At 52.6% G+C, this 20,020-nt stretch overlaps 8 protein-coding genes across 8 annotated transcripts; 4 read left to right on the plus strand and 4 right to left on the minus strand.

Annotated features, from left to right (window-relative positions):
- Window positions 1-619: 619 nt before the first annotated feature.
- CTAM01_06122 (uncharacterized protein) lies at window positions 620-1,346 on the minus strand (the record flags this gene model as incomplete). The annotated part of the gene is made up of 2 exons (XM_060522152.1): window positions 620-870; window positions 1,091-1,346. The coding sequence occupies 2 exons, from the start codon at window positions 1,344-1,346 to the stop codon at window positions 620-622; spliced, it is 507 nt and encodes a 168-aa protein (XP_060383342.1).
- Window positions 1,347-2,527: 1,181 nt separating this feature from the next.
- On the plus strand, window positions 2,528-2,909 carry CTAM01_06123 (uncharacterized protein; the record flags this gene model as incomplete). Its single annotated transcript, XM_060522153.1, has 2 exons — window positions 2,528-2,570; window positions 2,710-2,909. Coding segments are annotated over 2 exons (243 nt in total), but the record flags the coding sequence as incomplete, so codon positions are not given.
- Window positions 2,910-4,780: 1,871 nt separating this feature from the next.
- CTAM01_06124 (uncharacterized protein) lies at window positions 4,781-5,521 on the plus strand (the record flags this gene model as incomplete). Its single annotated transcript, XM_060522154.1, has 1 exon — window positions 4,781-5,521. One exon carries the CDS (start codon window positions 4,781-4,783, stop codon window positions 5,519-5,521), a length of 741 nt encoding a protein of 246 aa, XP_060383344.1.
- Window positions 5,522-6,218: 697 nt separating this feature from the next.
- Window positions 6,219-8,263, minus strand: CTAM01_06125 (uncharacterized protein; the record flags this gene model as incomplete). Its single annotated transcript, XM_060522155.1, has 3 exons — window positions 6,219-7,430; window positions 7,480-7,786; window positions 7,842-8,263. 3 exons carry the CDS (start codon window positions 8,261-8,263, stop codon window positions 6,219-6,221), a joined length of 1,941 nt encoding a protein of 646 aa, XP_060383345.1.
- A 592-nt stretch (window positions 8,264-8,855) lies between these two features.
- CTAM01_06126 (voltage gated chloride channel) lies at window positions 8,856-11,784 on the plus strand (the record flags this gene model as incomplete). Its single annotated transcript, XM_060522156.1, has 6 exons — window positions 8,856-9,677; window positions 9,728-9,880; window positions 9,934-10,048; window positions 10,099-10,190; window positions 10,239-10,424; window positions 10,474-11,784. The coding sequence occupies 6 exons, from the start codon at window positions 8,856-8,858 to the stop codon at window positions 11,782-11,784; spliced, it is 2,679 nt and encodes an 892-aa protein (XP_060383346.1).
- A 2,306-nt stretch (window positions 11,785-14,090) lies between these two features.
- CTAM01_06127 (uncharacterized protein) lies at window positions 14,091-14,943 on the minus strand (the record flags this gene model as incomplete). Its single annotated transcript, XM_060522157.1, has 2 exons — window positions 14,091-14,780; window positions 14,854-14,943. The coding sequence occupies 2 exons, from the start codon at window positions 14,941-14,943 to the stop codon at window positions 14,091-14,093; spliced, it is 780 nt and encodes a 259-aa protein (XP_060383347.1).
- A 1,308-nt stretch (window positions 14,944-16,251) lies between these two features.
- CTAM01_06128 (uncharacterized protein) lies at window positions 16,252-17,498 on the minus strand (the record flags this gene model as incomplete). The annotated part of the gene is made up of 4 exons (XM_060522158.1): window positions 16,252-16,280; window positions 16,446-16,806; window positions 17,087-17,212; window positions 17,388-17,498. The coding sequence occupies 4 exons, from the start codon at window positions 17,496-17,498 to the stop codon at window positions 16,252-16,254; spliced, it is 627 nt and encodes a 208-aa protein (XP_060383348.1).
- A 1,193-nt stretch (window positions 17,499-18,691) lies between these two features.
- CTAM01_06129 (uncharacterized protein) lies at window positions 18,692-19,469 on the plus strand (the record flags this gene model as incomplete). Its single annotated transcript, XM_060522159.1, has 2 exons — window positions 18,692-19,021; window positions 19,086-19,469. The coding sequence occupies 2 exons, from the start codon at window positions 18,692-18,694 to the stop codon at window positions 19,467-19,469; spliced, it is 714 nt and encodes a 237-aa protein (XP_060383349.1).
- Between the last annotated feature and the right edge of the window lie 551 nt (window positions 19,470-20,020).

Genomic DNA, 20,020 nt, shown 5'->3' on the forward strand with positions numbered 1-20,020 from the left:
AACCGTCCCTTCCTGTTTACCCAGGTTCTGGTTCTCAGCAGAGAGGTAGACTCCAAGGTACTTTACAAAACCTCGCAGAGAAGTATCCTCACGAATAATTACTGTCCAAAGCAATTCGGAAGACCTCACGAGGGCAGCAAGCCCCCAATGAGTGACAGGGTCATGAAAAGGAGAGAGATGGAAAGGGGGACCCCTCGTCTCCAGTCAATGGGCAGTCGAAAAGCAAGCAATTCCAAAGCCTCTCGTCTCATCTTTTCCTCATCAAAGTGACTTGTTGCTGGACCAAGTGTCTCGTACCTCGTGCCCTGAGCCTAGGCGTCAGGGTGAGCCAGGCTGGGGGCGGGTAGAAATTGGAGAGTGCCCGTGTCGTGTCAGGAGGGTCCCTCCAGGTCTCTGATCTGTTTACCACCACAAGTCCATAACCGCCGCCGCCTCTGCTCTTCTTTGCTCCCGCATCAAAGTCAACATGTTAATTTGGTGTTTGCAAGGCTGGTCTTTGCAATAATTGGGGTTGGAAGGGGTGGTACTGGTCAGTGTTCCAGAGGAATGGATAGCGCCTGATCGGTTGGCGTTGGGGTGCTTGAGATAGCCTGGTGCAGTGCTAGCTGGAGGACATGGCCTAACCCGGAAGGTCAAGAACGTCCAGCCATGTTCCCTTGGTCCTTGGATTGTGTGGAAAGCAGTAAGGTATGTACGGAGTACGAATAGGCACCAAGGTATCGAATAACCCAGTGCAGGCCGCAGACGTGGGTTGATGCCGCTGCTGGATTCTGGAACAAATAGCCTGGTCGGGGGTGAGCGGGGCCTTCTTCACCAATCTTCCTTCTCGCCGGCTTCCATTCCCTTTAATTTGTTCGACGCTCACCTCAACTTCCAGGGGTTACGTAGCCAGCGTCGGTGCCATGCCCCGGTCTGCTCATCTCAGTCTCAAGGGCGAGTCCTCCCTCCTGTGCTTTCCGCTAATATCAGAAGGGAATGAGATGCGGTAGGTATACGGACGGGAGGGCAAGCAGCCACCCATTTGCCCATTACGGATAGGTATTTCGTATGAAGGTGAAGGAGGCACCAAGCCAACCCCTCATGCGCTTGTCTTGGATACCGAGAGGTGCGTTTGTTGGTGCCATTGCCGATGTTGCCCGATACAGCGTACAGCGTAGTTCTGCCCTCCCCATCCGCACCAAGAACCTGGCCCAACGCTCTCCAGCAAGTGCCAGCAAATCTACCCAAGCGGACCTAGGTAAGGTGATAAGGTAGGCGCGTGGCCACGATGGTGATGAGTTGGACAAAAGTCTTGGGACCCTCGGCTTGATGGTTCCGTCTGGCTCGGGGTTGAGGGCGCGGGGCATTCGTAGCTTGCTCCTCGTCTTCGTCTTGGTCCTTCACCGCCCTCACTGACCACTTTTTTAACCCGTAAAGAGTGGATCGTCCCCCCGTCTTTGAAAGAGCGGCATCCGCTGGCTTGGGTCGAGCTGAGAAGATCTTTGGACCGGCTTCGACTCCAGCAGCAATGGCGTTGCAACTTGCGACTGCTTCTGGTAACCAAGGGACCAAAGCCGCAAGCTGTTTGTGCTTGTGGTGCCAAGTGGTGTTGCGTCTACTATGTAGCGTACCCGAAGTGTCGAGTTTTGACAGTCGCCCAGGTGAGGTATCCGTACATTGAGAAACCCTCGTCACTTCTTTGCACATTGTGTAGAGGGACTTGGGCCTGAGGCGTTAGAATTCCGTTCCCCACCATTCTCATGTTGCAAAATGCATGTGCTTTTACCTCTGTTGAAGTATACGTAACTACGTACCTGGTAAGCTTCGACGAGGAAGATGCAAGTGCAGAGGTAGGCAACCACCTGCCTGCGTCTCTACCAAAGGTACAATAAGGCACCTTAAGGTACACTTTTAATCCGCGTAGGTACGCTCGATTCGTCTTGGATGAACGTCTATGGCGGGCAGGAGCATTTACATTGCTAAACCCTACTCGGTCCATCGTCCAAGCTTCTGCAGCAAGTCCCAAGTAGCACAGATTTAGAGTACTCCTCCACCAGCAAAGCACGAGCATAGGTAACTTAAGGTAGGCACTGTGTGTGCATCACGGTCCCGGCATCACGCCAGCGAACCCGCATATTGCATTGGCCTTTCATGGTAGGGACGCTTCCCAACGCACATCTCGCCAAGTGCCGTCTGCCAACGGTTCAATTGTCTCTCTCGCACCTACCATAGAGGGATCATTCTCGTCCAACTAACAACCCTTTCGCAGCGGAGCGAGGTGGAATGTGCCCATTCCCACCAGTGCTGTATGCTCTTGCCACTTTGCAGAGACGCCTTTTCACCAGAACAATATCAGACGATAATAGACCGGCACCTTGACACCTACTCCATAGATGAGGTAGGTTTCCTCAACGCATGAAAAAGAAAGGAATGCCCTCATGTCATCAACAACTCAGCTCAGCCCAGGTTTGTCCAGCAGAGTTTTCACCAAAGTTTGCCTGATCTATTTTTCTTCACGTAACCGTCCCATGCCTCTCTCCCCTCCCTAGGACCAATCCGTATTGACGCCTCCTCATATCAGCATGGAAATCGTAAGTTCAACCACAAACGTCGGCGACCTCCCGCCACTCGCGGCCTGCTGCGGCCGTTTATCGAGATGGGAAGGGGCACCGGATCCAGACCACACATTGCTGCTCTTCGTTAATGCTGCAATGCACTGCGGGATCTAAGCTACTGGGCCCCACCGTCTCAGACCGACACTAATTAATGATCGACCTGGTTCTGAGATGGTCTTCTCGGGCGGATCCGCACCTCCATCGACAGCAACGCGGACCCAGAATAACATGCATTTGGGTATCGACTACTCGACTTCGTCTTACGGTTCACATCGAAGCATGGTCGTGAATGCCCTTCAAGTAAGACAGGCGTGATAATTACGCTGTCGTGCGTCAGCTGTCATTGCCACATCGCGAAAAAAGGAAAAAATACCTAGGCTGGATAGTACTTGGAAGCGCGGACTGACCCTATGTGTGGCTCGTTAACCTAGAAATCAAGCCGGCAATCCCTTCTTTGTCTTCGGCTCGACCACAAGGTCTTGAACCTCGACGTTTGACACTGACACGCCGCCATTTCGTCGCTCGCTCCCGGCGTGCCGTGCCAATTCGATTTCAATCCCTAGCAAGTCTTTCTTCTGCAGTTTGCCGTCCCGGATGCTAAGGTACCCTCGCTTCGCGCTGTCAAAGTGGGCATCGAAACACCGTCAGGCCCGCGAAGTAGCCCTGGGGTTGGACGATGCCTTCCAAGTCATATGGACGACACGCGTTTGAGGCAGTCTCTCATGTACAGGGTATAAGCTAGACGGGAGTCCGCAGCCTTCTTTAATGCTTCGATCCATCCGTCGCTCACGCTTGGCGCGATGGCCCGGTTTGCTTCCCTTTTTGCATTGCGTTGTACGAATACTGTTCTCGATTATTCCTCATGGTCTTCGGCCGAATCTCATCATTATTCCGAGCTGCGTTCAGAAGGCCAAGCTCTGAGTGCCTATTTTCCGACCATCCTCCCCAGTCCCACCTACGTTCATCGCTCAGGGTCCTGCGAGATAGATCACCGGGATCACCGACATAAAAGGACTATCCCCGGCTCGTGCTCGACAGATTGGCGCTGACAACGGGGAATCCAAATAGGTCCCCAACAGGCAGTTGGACCCCATGGCGGCGTCGGTCTGCGTGGCCATCAGTTATCTTCATTTCTGTCCATCATGTCTCCCTTTCAGACGGCATCCTTCCCTGCTGGGCGCACGGGAGCATTCGACAGCAAATCGTATCCATCAATGTCGAAAGCTGAAACAGGAAGCTATGCCAGAAAGGTCGCATTGGTACGAACGCATTACAAACAACCACCAACCCGACGGCCATCCGACAATAAAAGTACACTGGCAGGGCATGACAGGACCCCAAAGGATCAAAGGAGAGATGTATCCGTATTACTGAACCCATGCTCTCCATCCATCCGTCTTTGTTCTCGCTTTGTTTGCCGCCGAGCCTCGACATCGCCTCAGTCCCTTTGTACGTGTGTTCTCACGTCACCGTTGCTGTCGCATCAGGTTTCCTCGCACGCTTGTTTGCTCAGCCGTTTTCTCTCTTGTCTTTTTTTGGGAAGCTTTGTCTTGGCAGGTGGCATTACCCGTTGGAATGTCTTGACCGCGGGATCGTCGCATGTCAAGAACTTACACGGGGAGTTATTTTGATTAAAAAGTCGCTGGGCTGGCGGCTCAAGGCGGACAAGCCCAAAGTAGAGTGACTTGACAATACTTATATTAGAGTATTGTTTGAGCGATGAAAAGGCGCCAAGGATGGATGAAGTAAAGTATAGGTACCGATTGCCGCAGACTCGGGTATTGCAGTCCCTATCTAAGGTACCTACACAGTAAGGTAGCTCAAGGCTACCCCTGCATGATAGTGCCGTTCCTTCTGCGCAGATCATCACTCAAGCCACAAATCTCCAACGCATGTGAGGCTACAGCCAACAATCACCCTCATGCATAGCCCTACGGGACCATCTCATCTTCATCGCTCAGAGTCAGCTGCATAGGCAACCTCGGCGACACAACACGACAGGTCTTTACCTACCCGTACATGCTTCTGAGTCCCCTTCAGCCGCACGCCTCAGCCACAGCAGCCCGACCCCTTGCATCTTTCAACCTCTCCCATAGCGCTTTGCTCACCTTGAACCCCGGCCGCCACATTCTCATATCCCACACGCCTCGCAACTCACAACCCAACACGCCAAGGCAGACAAGACAATGGAGACGAACCACATCGATAGCCTCCTGGAGCGCTATCTCATCCTGCTGGACGAGTACACGGCCTTGCGCGAGCGCCTCAGCGGGACTCAGGCGGGCATGTATCAGAACATTGCACGAGCCAACTTCTCCGCGGAGAGGGGCGTCCGTTACGGGCCGGATTACTACGACGAGCGCATGCGGGCTTCGAGGACCCTCGAGCTGGCCGTGGATGACAGGGGTACCCCCCGCTTTGAGGTTGTCAAGGTTGTGGAGGGGGCTGATGCTGTGACGGAGCCGAAGACGGAGACCACGGAGGCTGCAGCGGCGGCGGCGGCGGCGGCGGCGAAGAATGATGATGTCAATGAGGCTCCGAGCGTGGAGCCGGAAGGGGTAACCTCCGTTGATGAGGAGCAGACGGAGAATGAGGCCGGGAAGAAGGATGAGGCGGAGAACGAGAGGGAAAAGACGAAGCAAAAGAAGAAGAAGAAGAGTAATGATCCCCTCCGGTGGTTCGGGATCCTGGCGCCGATGCCTTTGAGGCAGGCACAATCGCTCTCGGTGCAGGCCGTGCAGGACATCATCCCCCGGTTAGTCTCGGTGGACGCCGAGATGAAGGATATCGAGATCGAGGTCCGCCGGGCGAGGAAGAGGCGAGCCAAGGCTGAGGCTGCGGCGGCTGCGGCGTTGAAGAGGGACGATGTCGATGAGGGCGCGGAAGCTGTTCGGCATGAGACACAAGCCCCGATGGCTGCGGTCTGAGTTGATGTGAGGGGGTTTCATTTCCTGTATCGATGGAGATTTCGATATTGGTCTGTAGCCATCAATGTGAAGTTTTCTTCCGAGCCGGGAAGACTATGAACTCTACAACCCTTTTGTTCCTCGCGAGACCTTCGCCTAGGCTGTAGATTATGACTGTTCATTTCAAGGCGATAATTTAAAAAATTATGAACCTACCAAATCACCTTACTTGGGAATAACGACATTTGAGCGTGATTTTCGTTCCCTGCCTCGATTACTCTGACATTCAATCGCAGTGCCCTAGAACGAACTTCCTGAGTTGTAAGTCACTTCGTACAATAAGTGAGATAGAGGGAGAGAGAGACGCTGGTTCTTTCTTTATTTTTTCCTTTTTAACTTTATGAGTCAAACTTGGTATAGTATTCCGTTACAGTTAGCTCAACTGAATTTTGGCACTACGCAAGTCGTACAGCCCATATTCATATGTGAGGGTGGTTTACAGAAAATCGTTGTTAATTTCATTGACTCATCAGAGTACCTTAGTTGATGGATATTCTCATCTATCAACCTCGCGGCTTCGTGGTTAGATTCTCTCAGCATCATTTGAGCGGGTAGTCACTCAAACCTTTGCTGGCTAGATGGAAATCTCTTGCCACGTATGTCTGCGCACATGGATTCGCCAGTTACAAATGATCTGGTTGTCTACGAAGCTGTAAAACTAGCGAAGTCTATCTAACGTCTGCAGCACATCGTCCAAGGACTCCCTCAGCGGGTCATCCGAGCTCACGTGCTTCTCAAGCTGCCCAGCTATGCCCAGCACGGCGCTCGTGGAGTGTACGTAGCGCTGCCTCATACCATACGGAGCACCCACCAGTAATGCGGTGGTGAGCTGGAGAGCCGCGATGTGAGCCTCCTGTACCAGCGCGGGATGCTTGACTTCGGGAGCGTGCCATGCGGCTACGGTCGTCACGAGGGCCATCCACTCTTCCCTCGAGCCGGTTTCCTCGCCCTCCACGATCGGCAGAAGGATGCGGACAATCTCGATGGCGCGCGCGGCTTCGCTTTCGTCACTTGACGTGGTTGTGGATTGTAAGATGGCCACGAGGTCTTTGGTCAAGACGTCCCAGCCGTTGTGTGTCGTGAACTCCTCCAGCCCAGTCTTCTCGACCAGCGTCCCCTCCAGACCTACTAGGATCGGTGATCGGAAGTCGAGACTTGACGGTGAGCTCGACTTGTAGAGGTCGAGGAACATGTCCGTCAGCCCTGCTCCTTCCTTCCTCAGCAAGTCGTTATCGTCCTCGCGAAGCCAGATGGCCAGGGCTTTGACAGCTGCCAGGATTAGAGGGTCCTCGTGAACGTTGCTCTTCTTTGACTCCCAAGAGATTGTCAGTCTCTTCCCCATGGAGGTATCGGTCTCCTTTGCACGCGCTTCGGGGTGTAGGCCAAAGGCGCCTGCCACGGACGCATCCCACCTGTCTCGGAGGAACTCGATCGCGAGAGACAGGGCCTCCGAAATGGTCCGACGGATCTTTAGTAGAAAGTCGGGAGGCATCACTAGCGCAGCTGACGATGGACTCTCATCGTCGAGGCTCTTCACCAGATAGCCAATGAAGTGCGTTGTGACGTCAAAGGCCGAGCCCAACCGTTGTGCGATGGCTGGGTAGATAGGATCATTGAGAAGCTCAAGGAGGCGGGGAAGGCTGGCTCTGGTGTCGGTGAGGAGGAGAGTGATAAATAGGTACGAGAAGGGCTTATCATCCTTCTCATCGCTGGTGAACAAGAGTTTTGATGCTTCTGAGGGGTATACCTCAAGCAAGGATGCAGCCGCAATGGTATAGGCGTTCCTTGCCTCTGGCGTAGGCCGGCTGGCCAGAAGTTTCTTGATGAAGTCTGTGGATGTTTTGATCCACTTCGGATTCGATGGTAGGGACTATTCAAGTGTAAGTCAGCTGCCTGTATTGTCGTAAAGGGGAAGGTACCTTGGGATCCGAATTTCGCAGAAATTTGCCGAGGAACTCGAGCAAAGTAACACCATCCGTGCCGTTGAACGTCGACACCAGAGCTTGAATTGTCTTGTCTATCTTGAACTCCAGGACGATCCTGTCTTCTGCAATGTCCATGCAGTTGATCCAAGCAAAAGAAAAGATCTCGAGAGCAGATGGGTTGTTTGGGGCGACCTCAACTAGGGGAGTTACATCCTCGATGTCGAAGAACACCTTTGCTCCTTCAGGAAAAGCGGCCATGGTGAAAAGGGTCTGAATAATCATTTCAGAAGTTTCTCCAGAGCTAGATATATTGTAAGTGTGTATACCAAAGTTTTTTCTGTAGGATAGTGGCATACCTTCGTAGCAAACTGGACACTAAAAGAGGCATTCTTCCAACAAGTCGTTTGTCTCTTTTCGCTTGATCTGGCAGAAGCAAAGCAAAAGTATGGATAACTGATACTGAGAGGTCCAGCATGTTTTTTGCGTCCTTCTGGCCAGATTGCGTAGATGAGCCTGTCTTCAGCAGCCGGTCCAGAAACTTGGGGGATATAGATTCCCAAAGACCCGAGACGGTGTCTGCGTCGTTGCGCAGCTCCTCCGAGTTGTCGAGTACACTTTTCAACAGAGCTAAGCCAACGAATCTAGAGGTATCATCTTTGGCCTTCAACATACTCTGGATTTGGTCGAGTGATGCGGTTTGCTGCGTTCCCGGCGTCGACTGAGAGACACCAGGAGGTGCTTGCGCCGCGGCGGACTCCGCAGGAGCTTGGTCTGCCATATTTACGTCTTCTTGTTGTCGTCGATGTTCCTGGAGTTCTGCGTTGACGTGAATAGTAGTTCAGACAAGGCCAAAGAAGTGAGACAGCGTGTAAGTCGAGTGTCTGAGTTCTTGAGTCGCAAAACCAGTGGGCACCACACACACGGACGACATGTGCTACAGCCTGGCCTCTCAAAAATAATGAGCTTTCTTGTTTAAGAAAGTGTGCGATAATTGCAGGCTGTCAACCCCACAGGAAATGCGCAAGATGCCAAGATCAGACGAAAGGATGCCGTCGTGAAAAATTGCCCCGCGCTGGAAAGACCCAGATCGCTGAAGGAAACCCCCCCACCGTCAGATGCATTCCATCAACAAGACCCCTGCAGGTGGTCCCCTTGGCCACTTGCCCCGGCGTCGCATCAGCCGCAAGACGGACCGCAAGGAGGCCCGAGCTCCCACACCGAGTCAGCCACGCGCGGCTCGTCACCGAACAGGTATCTATCCGGCGACGGGGAGGTGATACCGTTTCCGTCCTGTTCAAGAGAACCTTGAAACGACAACAGGATGGCTATGATCTGAGGATACTGGGAGTCAATGTCGCCAGATTCGCACCATGGCCGGTCCTGTACACTATGATTCGTCTGCCTCGTCTTCATCGCGTCCGCTGAATAGCGGCGCCGGCAACAGCAACAGCAATACAGACCCCGCCGATCCAGACGAATTGGACTTCTGGAGCGAAGACGAAGACGTCGCCGATGTCCTGATCGAGGACCCGATACACGAGGACCTCGACGAACCCCTATCTTTCAAGCGAAAACAGAAACAAAACGCTCTCTCAGCTCCGAGCCGCCTCCTATCCGCCTTCACCGGTTCGCGATCAGGCACTGCCTCCCCTCACTCCTCGCCGCGAGCGCGAACGCCTACCCACGATCCAAACCGATCACCTCGGAGAGCAGGCGCACATGGCCTTACGAGCCAGAGTACCAAAGATGGCGCGCCGCTAGATTGGTACGTGGAAGGGCCGGGAAGGAGAGTGGGATACGAGGATTTGACGGCCATCGATTGGATTTTCGAATACACAAAGGAGCGTCAGCGTCTGCGCGTCCTCCATTCAGGGGCGCAAGGGCTGCTTGGGCTTTTCAAGCAGCTCGTAGATGCCAGTGAGGTCTGGATCATTCTGATCTTGACTGGCATGGCTGTTGGCGCTGTTGCTGCTGGCATCGACATAACCACCGACTGGCTTGGCGACCTGAAAACAGGGTACTGCTCCAGCGGCCCAGAAGGAGGCGCATTCTACCTGAACAAGAACTTTTGCTGCTGGGGTTACAACGAGATGTCAAAGTGCGGCGGCTGGACACCCTGGGCGAAGGCTTTGGGGGTTTCTTCCGGCGGTGGAAAGTGGTTCATAGAGTACTTCTTCTTTCTTGTCCTTTCTGTAAGTCTCGCACTCTCACAACCTCGCGCCTCTTTGCTGATGAGTTGAAGGTCATTTTGGCATCTGCCGCAGCTATGCTAGTCCAGGAGTACGGAATGTATGCCAAACACAGCGGTATACCCGAAATCAAGACGGTGTTGGGTGGTTTCATTATCCGAAGGTTTCTTGGCAGCTGGACTTTGATCACCAAGTCATTAGGTTTGGTAGGTCATAAGTTCGTTCTTTGCGTTCGTACCACGTCGACTAACCCATACAGTGTCTTGCGGTTGGTTCAGGCATGTGGCTAGGCAAAGAGGGACCTCTGGTTCACGTTGCATGTTGTTGCGCCAATCTCTTTATCAAGCTCTTCAAGAACATCAACGACAACGAGGGTAAGCCAAGTCTGCAAGGCAAATCGCGTTTTTTACTAATGTCCCGACAGCTCGAAAAAGAGAGGTTCTCTCTGCTGCTGCCGCCTCTGGAATTTCGGTCGCTTTTGGCTCGCCAATTGGAGGAGTGTTATTCAGTCTAGAGGTTGGTACGACCGGGATTACTCCCTGTTCCATGCTAATCGCATACTAGCAACTCTCATACTACTTTCCGGACAAGACCATGTGGCAGAGTTTCGTCTGTGCCATGACTGCTGCCGTCGTTCTGCAGGCATTTGATCCGTTCCGCACCGGGCAGCTTGTCATGTACCAAGTCAAATTCAGCACGGGATGGCACGGCTTTGAACTGATTCCGTTTGTCTTCCTTGGCATCCTTGGTGTAAGTGCATACCGCCGTAAGCCCATGACCTCAACTAACAATCTGACAGGGAATATACGGTGGCCTCTTCATCAAAGCGAACATGGCCGTAGCACGATGGAAGAAGAACACGCCGTGGCTACCAGGGCCCATTACTCAAGTCGCTGCGATCGCCCTTCTGACGGCGCTCATCAACTATCCCAACCATTACATGAAGTTCCAGACGTCGGAACTTGTCTCCAACCTATTTGTCGAGTGCTCCAAGTACGTCGACGACCAAATCGGTCTCTGTAAGACTGGGGCCGCATCAGCACCAACTATTGTTCTTCTGATATTTGGGGCTATCCTTGGTTTCTTTCTCGCCACCATCACATTCGGCCTTCAGCTACCTGCTGGCATTATTCTGCCTTCAATGGCTATTGGAGCTCTGACCGGCAGAGCCGTGGGTATCATCATGGAGATCTGGGTAACGAACCACCCAACGTTCTTCGCATTTGCCTCCTGCGAACCAGATGTTCCTTGCGTAACACCGGGAACATATGCCATCATTGGTGCTGCAGCTACGCTTGCCGGCGTCACTCGAATGACGGTCTCAATTGTTGTCATCATGTTCGAGCTCACAGGAGCTCTGACCTATGTACTGCCCATCATGATCGCTGTCATGCTGTCTAAATGGGTGGGAGATGCGTTTTCCCGAAAGGGAATTTACGAAGCATGGATCCACTTCAATGAGTATCCCTTCCTGGATAACAGCGAGGAGATGGTCATCCCCGATATTCCCGCCTCGCAAATTATGACTCGCATCGAAGACTTGGTTGTGCTCACCGCGACGGGCCATACTATTGGCAGCTTAAAGAACATTCTCGACACGCACGCCTACAGAGGGTTTCCTGTTATTTCAGATCCCCGTGAAGCCATTCTGCTGGGATACATCTCCCGTGCAGAACTCACCTACAACTTGCAAATGTGTTCGCAGCCACCGCGATCGCTTCCGCCAGAGACGGAAGCCTTCTTCTCCCACCAGCCCCTCGCAGACCCACGTACGACGCTTGATCTTCGACCGTGGATGGACCAGACGCCCATCACTATGGCGTCAAGGTCTAACCTGCACCTTGCCGTCAGCTATTTTCAGAAGCTCGGCCTGCGCTATGTTCTGTTCAGTGACCGCGGTGCTTTACAGGGTCTCTTGACCAAAAAGGACGTGTGGTACGTTCTAAATGGCGCAGAGGAGACGCGGCGGACGAGTGGGTTGTCGAGAGATATGGGTGTCGAGACCGGCCTCACGAGAGAGGGCGGCGGTGGCGAGCATCAGGGTCTGTTAAGGGATGACGGGCATGAGGAGGGAATTAGTCCTGCAGAAGATCGGGGTCCAATTTTATAAGATAGAGCGTTATATCGTGATAGTGAATGATTGTACGGATACTTTAGACACATACATGCATAAATGGGAACTTCGGAACTTGGTAGCTTGGTAATTCGCGTGGCATAACGCGGCCCCTGTCAAAATAGTATGCTCACTCAGCTGGGGCTCTGTCTTCTTTCCGAATATCAAGCCATTGATCGGCCCAATGCCCGCAGGTGATAGATCAATGGATTGTATGGTGGTTCTTGTACCTTGTTGGGGGAACTTGAAAAACTACCGCAAAGCCAGTATCTAGTTTCATGTATGGAGATGAGTTGATCTGCCGTTCTCTACTATTAGTAATGAATATACTTGGGTTTGGAAGCAGACCTTCTTTCCTTCCCACTCTAGTGCTCACTCACCACGGGGTCACGCCGAGAACCTATCCTACATTAAAGCCTATTCACGACCTTCTCGAGGCTCTCAAGTTGGCACGACATGATGAATCTCAAGTAGAAAGTACCAACGAAGACCCAGCTGGAGCGTCGGCTTGAAGAATCTATGTTCTGTAGGAACATGGACCTGGCCGGTTCGCTTGGTGGGTACACTGCATAGTCTTTTTGTCTGCCGTTCCCTCCCTCCCTCGTCTCCCTCTGTCACCGTTTATTCCGCGACAACACTACCAACATGGTTAAGGACGGAATATTCGAGATAGCAAGGTGTTACATACGTACTGGCTGAGGAATTTCGAAAGGCCAGAAGGATCCAATACGTTACCCAGAAGCCTGCAGGCAATGGCTCTCTTTTGGAAGGTCACTTGAAAGAGATCGATCCATCTGCCCAGCGTTCTGGCCATGGCGTGTGGTATGGAAAACTAACCTCCTTAAGTACTGTTTCTGGCATTGATGGTATTCACGGTCCACTGCAGTGGACAAAGCGTCTTGATATTATGCCCGAGTTCCAAGTAGATCTAGGAATGAAATTGCCGAAATTGTCGGTGCGATTGCTTCAGTTCCTGCGCTGGCTCGGCACGAAATTACCACGCCGAACTCTAGGTTTGAGGCTGAGAATTGTCCGTCACATCTCGCGGATTCAACTAGATTCGCGAAATTGTTTGCGAGGATCTATGCCATTCTCATGTTACACCCGCAGATCTGAACGGCGTTCTTCTGATCCAAACCCATGTATTTGACCTACAAAAAGGAATGCCCGAACACACTACTGCCCTGGATAATAGAATCATTCTCTCGATACAGCACATAGCAAAGGCGTGGAAGGACAAGACCAAGACCCCCGTGTCTGAAAGAGACTTTACCCATCTTATGAGTGTATTGTAGCCATTGTATCTAGATTGATTTCCGCCGATTGAGTAGCCTCACATACTTGGTCAATCTTACACATATGCCGTTTACTTCTAACAGACATCATGAAATAACTATAACAAATTCACATCAAAGCTCAGAACGCGAGTTGCAATGCTTCTCAAATAACCCTTCAAAGCTACCAACTCGGAAGTTCCGAAGTCACTCCCTACTAGGCCCATAAGGGAACCAATTGAAGTGGTTGTGAGCATTATCCTAATCCGGGCTCAACTTTCGAAAAGAGATTCAAACATCACGCCACTCCTTGCGTCTTTGTCTCAGCAATGTCCGGGACGGTCATCTCGGTATTGGTTCCCCCACATCACACAACACTCGAACATGATGGCATTCTTAAAACTGCGAGGTTCTGTCCGACGTACATTAGGCTAGCTAATAGGTATGGCAAGGTGGGTTGAAGATTTTGAGCGGAAGGGTTAGGGGATGGAAGTCATGTTGAATATGATGTTCATTGGTTTTCACATGCGTTTCTCTTGCATCCCACTTCCTCAAGCGTGTAGTTTTTCAGTAGCAAAACTCGCCCAGAAGACAATTTCTAATGAGATCACCTACATGGATTCAATAGCCATTTTCCTCAATGACGAATGAGGAAGGCAAACATCAATCACAGTCGTCTCTGTGCGATGAAAGAACTGAAAAAACTTCCCTTGTTCCCGCTTTACATGGTTGAAAATTATCACCCACATGGCTCGTAAATGCTCCCTATCAACACAGAGCTGAAACAATTTCTTCGCAATACATTGCTAGTGTTCCATGACGCTTAAACAGTAGAAAAGACAAAAGGGGTATCTTGAAATGCAGTCTGACCAGCCCAATACAAAGTCTTGAAGTTCATGCTCGTGGCAGATCCACCTCCCTGCCCATAAAAAGGCGGACGTTTCATCGACGCCTTGCCTTACTGAAGAGAACCGGGATTGAATACGCTGGTCCGTTAAGGCCCTATCATTCGAAGTGATCCCGGGGGGGCTACGTCGACCCGAGAGCCATAATACACCACCGCGGCGGTGTCCAGTCCGGAAATAAGTCGCAAACGGCTTTCATCGCCGCCTCCATTTGCCTCGCCATCTGCTGCTCGAGCACGCCGTTCGAATTTGCAGGCACTAGCTCAACCTCGTCGTTGTAGACAGGGTTTTCGTCCCGCGGCACAAAGACGAGCTCTTCCAGCTTGGGCATACGCGCGCGGATCTGCTTGAGGACCTCCACCGTCAGGTTGGCGGCGCTCATGGACTGGTACATTGTGTCGACCCAGAAGAGCGAGTCGTTGATGGCAAGGCGGCGCACTTGTGAGATGTCTTCGGGATCGCAGAGGGCCATGACTGTGCGAAATTGCGCCTCGGAGGCCATATAGCCGTCGCGGGCGCCAAAGTAAAGCACATCATGGACCTTGTCGAAGAAGATTTGGCCCGGGTTGCGCGTCATGCCGAAGCTGAGGTGGTACGACTTGAGGGCCTCGAGGCGGGATTCATGGCAGGCGTGGAGGTTGGTGGGTACGGCTGTGTACGAGGTACACCCGCTCGACGAGGGCCTTGGTGACTGGGCGTGGGAGGCGAAGGAGAGAGACTTGGCACCGCACCGGATGGGCACAACCCGCGGTGGTGGGAGGTTGAGGTTCCAGATCTTGAGGCGGAGTTCTACGGGCAGCCTAGGGAAGAGATGCTGTGATGTCTTCGGTCAACGGAGCTGGGCGCGGCAACGGGCTATACGGGAGATCGACGGATCTGAAACGTACAAATTGGGTTAAGGACTGAGGTGGTATCGCTTGCGCGGGGCAGCCGGTTGTTCGCGTTCTTGGAGCGGAGGTTATCGTGATGGTTGACATGATCTGTATGAAGCGAGGCCTGGCGCGAGACTAGCAGAATGGTTTTGCAACGTCGAAGTCCCGCAATGTGAGAATGGATGCCGAGAAACGAACGGATGTGTTTGTTAGGCCAGTGCGGGACACGACGACAGGTTGATGGAGGGGTGGCAAGCGTGAGTGGTTATTATATCGGCCGCGACGCCGCGGGTACCAGCGCTATCCCGGGCAAACGATACAAAGGATAAAGGATATGCCTGCCAGTCTGCGTCCCACAAGGTCCAAAGCGACCCGAGACATCATTAGACTTCTTTGACAAATACCCAGCCCCGGTTCTCCTCACAACACTGGGGTAGGAGGGAAAGCTATGTGCATGCCATCTTTTTCGTGATTCATGACCACTTGACGAACACGCCCCCCAGACTGCATATGTGTGTCAGGGAAGAAAGTGTGGCTGCCCAGAACCCGAGGCTTTGGGTCGGGGCGACCAGGGATGTTCGCGCTGCTGCTCGCAGGATTCTGACGGTCATTTCTCCCATTCCAGTTAGAGTGTCATCGGTGACATAGTACTCCGTACTCCATAGTCAATTGTCAAAGTGGTCGGGAAGTTCGAGGGCAGGGTGCCGTTCTAAGGGATGGTCAACATCCGTCTGCACGATAGAACTGGAGAGATATTGGCACTGAGCCATGACTTCAGGACTCTCGTAATTACAATGATATTCTGCCGTATTCGAGCCAATGACGTTTGATGTACCCTTGAAGATGGAATAATCGTTAATCTCAATGTGAGAGAAGAGTATGAGAGGTTCTCTGCAATGCAGGTAAAATATAGAAGCCTTGGGAGTCTCGAATTCGGGCCAAGGGGTGCAGATCTGCGGGAGCGCTGCTGGGAAAGCCAAAGCGGTGCGAATTGTGATGGGCCGGACCCATCAGGCACATGTGAAAATGCTGCGGATAGACAAGGAGGGCTTGCTGGACCTGGCTAGCACCTGTGTGGGCAATCAGGATTCCCGTCCGCTGTTACCTGCTTTCCTGAGTCTTGTGTGCCTGTTTGGTCCTCCCGGGAGTCGAAAGAAAGGAATTCGACCGGCCCGGCCGTAAGTTGGTCTGTAGATCATTAGAATGCAATGACGGGTGATGAGCGCCTGGTTGGTTCCAGTCAGTTGGGCTGAGCCAGGGGTCAGGGGCCTGGACAGGGGATGTCTCGGTGGCCGCTGCAGTCTGCTTATGCTGTAGTCTGTGTGTCTGTGTGTTGAACCAGGGCCTTTCTGACGAACCATTGAATTTGGGTGGTTCTCAAGCGTCGTATCCCTCGCTTGGCTATAGACAATCTCAGCTGAAGCGGAGTACGTAGTCCCGTCCTGGTCCGGACTTTTAAAGTTGCTGTATTGGATGACATTCAGAGAAACCCTGCTGCAAGGAGGACAATGTCGCCTGTCAAAACCCAATGATACTCTGTAATTCGCACAAAGAGGCAGAAAAATATCGTGTCTGCCATGCGGGACATGGATCAACGACTGACTGACCTGCTGCAATGCATCTTGATGGTGCAACAGGAGTCAACCCGAGCATCTGGGACACCCAAACCCAGAGGGATGGACTTGGGAGCCGTGCCGCAGTGAATCCCCGTGGCGCCACGGTGAGACTTGAGTCGGCGATTCGACCTGTCACTTCGTAGCCGACTTGAATGGGCGAACCGTCACCCCACAGTCTCTGGCTGCCGAACTCCGAGTCCTGGGCCAATACTTGCAGTAGCCAGCTGAGTACGGTAGCCGCAGTGCTGTAGCTGGCAACCTTGAGACCTTTGGCTTTCGCTAATGTGCTGACGATGGCTTGCTCGACATTCCACACCCGGTGGACGTTGAGAGCCAAGCACCTAAACTCTCGCTTCCCACCGATGTGCAGTCACGTCTGCCAAGTTCATCGTTCGCCAACTGAAGACTGGTTCGCTAGTCTGTCCAAACTGTTCTGACACCCTGGACGAGCTGGGGTATCAGCTAGGTTCGGCCGCTGGCCCGCTACTTTGTCCGTTAATGGCCCGCGGGCTAGTGCAGACAATTGTTGACATGCGGAGCAGTCGGCCCTACCCGGCGGACGCCAATGTCTCTTGCAGTGGAGGCCAAGAACTAGGCCGGACTGGGCCCAAAGGTATGGTCGTCTTACCTACCTGTGAAAGACCTTTGGACGAGGCTGGTGCCGCAAAGAGCTTCGTGTGCCGGCGATAAACCGACATGGAGTTCGGATCAATGCTTTCTAAAACCATACAATGGCCGCTATCCGTGTCTAGGTGCCGCTGTAAGTAGTCGTCATCTCTAGTCCGACATGCCGGCTTATTGATGGCTGCAGAGTTTTGACAGCCCCAACATCAGTTTGATAACCGCAGCCGGCTGCAAGGTTGGTACAGCCTCATCTGCAAGCCTGCAGTTCTTCTTGTTGTATGTACGAATACAATTGCTTGCTTAGCTCACCCTTTTGTGGAGGGGTCTGATACCCTGTCGTCCAGACGCCCCTGGTGATGTGGAATCATTACCATCGCTCTCGGAAGGTGGAAACGCCATTGGTTGAGCAGTGTGCTGCATGTCGCAGCTCAGAGATGAGACACACTCGTGGTCATGGAGAGTTCATCGCAATCCAGCCTTCAGGAACGAACGTGTCGGACAACGTCGCAGTGACCACCAGTTGTCTCGTCCAATCTCCGTGCCCGTACTCCGCAACCTTGTAGTTCCGTGTCCGTGTATGTCATCAGGCCTCAAGGAAGAGAGACCAACAGCAGGCTTCACAATTTGACGCTCAAGTTGGGCAGCCTTTCGTGAAATCCAGCTGGCGAAGTTGTATATTAGTTTTGCAGATACGAAGGAGCGCATTTCTTTTTCGTCGGCGTCGGCGTGGGATGGAGTGGATGGTAAGCCGTCCCAATATGGAGATGAACAAGGTCAACTTGACTCGCCAGCTGGTGACGCAGCTAACCAGTTGTCAATAGAGTAGGTAGGAAGGAAAAGTATCACGTGATGACCCCACTTTCCCCATGGCACTTCCCGTTCATCAGGTGAAAACAAAAGAAGCTTACCTAAGGTAAGTCGCCTGGCCTGGATCAAGGATGCCGGGAGTGCATTTCATCTCCACTCTTCCCGCTTGACGTGAGCTTAATCCTCGGATTCCTTTTGACGGCGGCAAATAAGAACCTCCAACATCAAAATCTGATTCTATAATCACTGACTTGCAGCAACCTCAATTGTGGTCACATCCTGATCAGCGAATAAGCGTTCTTGTCTCGATTTTCGAAACGAGGTTATCTGCACCTTATCATTGGCCTCCCGCCATTTTAAGCGCCGGGGATGACCGCCAATGGGACCGGCATTTGCGGGCTTCTGACCAATGTGAAGCTCACCGGCTGTTCAGGGGTGCCCGATGATCGCCTCCCTCAGAGCCCCGAGATGTCGCCAGCGCGGCTATCTTGCATCGGCGCAACGCTCGTCACGATAATTTTGGACACTACCTTTCTTTCCCCATGTGTGTTCAAGATTACGTGCCGTGCCTAGACACGGCACACGGCGCGTATTCAGGCTATAGAGAGGTTGTATATGTACGCTCCATGATCGCACTTTCGTAGGTCTGTGATACTGGAAAACCACACAACTGCCTGACTGCCATCCCGTTTTCTCTTCTCTTACGTATTTTCTTTCCTGGAGATTGTTTCTCACATTACGTCTAGTCATTCTCCATTGTAATACACCTCATTTTACGACAATATTTCACGACTCTCTCTTTAGCCATGTCTTCCGATCTCAAGAACGTCACGCAAACCTCGGACTTTGAGGTCGATTCTGATGACGCTCACTACCCTCCTCGCGCACGTCTTCTTAAGACAGTCGATACTGCAAGAGTCAGCTTGACGGCTGTAGCCCTTCTCATGAGCATCACCATCCTTGGTACATCAGCAGATGCCCTGGCTGTCTACGATGCCACCCATGTATCAGCCGGCTTCATGCTTCCGCTGTGGCCGGACGCCTTTGACTTGCGTCCAACAGTCGCGCTCGTGGTTGGGAGCTCCATTCTCATAATCGTCAATCTCGTCTCTCTCCTTTTCAGTCGAGTTCAAAGCGTAAGTCAGGTCTGCTTTTTGACATCGTACCTTTAGGAAGTCAGCTCAGACTGACATCAAAAAGCTGCGTGGTCAAACTCTCATCCACAACTCATTGGCAGTGGCCGCCCCATCGGTTGGATTGGTGGCATCGATCATTGCCATGTCCTTCTTCTACAGCATCAACGCATCGATCACGGTCGACACCCTACAGAGCTGGAGCTGCCGCTGGTCCGATGTTGTGATGATGACGAGGCCGCATTTCGGTACCCTCTGCAAGCAAAGCAAGGCGGGCCTCTACCTGTCCATCCTGCTGATCCCGATCGAGGCCATCATCGTGGGAATGGGCGGCTATCAGATGATGCTCGAGCGGTACATTAGCAGGTCCAACAGAGTAGTACTGGAGCAGCGCAAGTCTGGCAGCCCGGTGCCTTCATCAGTCCGCGACGTCGAGGGCGATCACCACTGAGAGGAGCGGCTGAGTGTTCGTTCAATAGGCCTAGGTTAACGGTCGTGGTCTGCTATGTATCCACAGGTTGGGTCCAGGGGATAAAGAGGAAGCCGGAAACGGAAGTTTTCCATGCTTGTAATCAGGCGTCAAGGATGTGTAGCATTAGCAGAGGTGGGAGCCAACTACGTCACGTATCAGCGTAGGTATCCAATTATTCAATGTTTTCTGAAGTTTTCGCGTCCCTCGTCTGCAAAAGTGAATGGCGCTTCTCGACTTGCCGGTACCAACTCAGGGTTTGATCCGATTTTCATCCTTTTAGCAGCTATGCTCCTCGATCGAAGGCTGCATGCGGCATTCCCCGAGGTCTAGCAGCTTGAAGCTTGCAGCCACCAGGGGATCTACGAGCCGCCACTCGAGTGTCCGCTGACGCAGGTGTATCCTCAACGTGCATTTAAGTTGGTGAAACCTGAGAAGTTCCTCGATTATGACCGTTTGCGGACGAAGTGCTACTGCACTGGAGTGGATAAGGGTCGATGGAGCTGGCCGCCCCTGCTCCGGCACGATATGCT

The sequence above is a fragment of the Colletotrichum tamarilloi genome (assembly GCF_030869305.1).
Source record: "Colletotrichum tamarilloi strain Tom-12 chromosome Unknown Scaffold_16.1, whole genome shotgun sequence".
In the NCBI taxonomy this organism is placed as follows: Eukaryota; Fungi; Ascomycota; class Sordariomycetes; order Glomerellales; family Glomerellaceae; genus Colletotrichum; species Colletotrichum tamarilloi.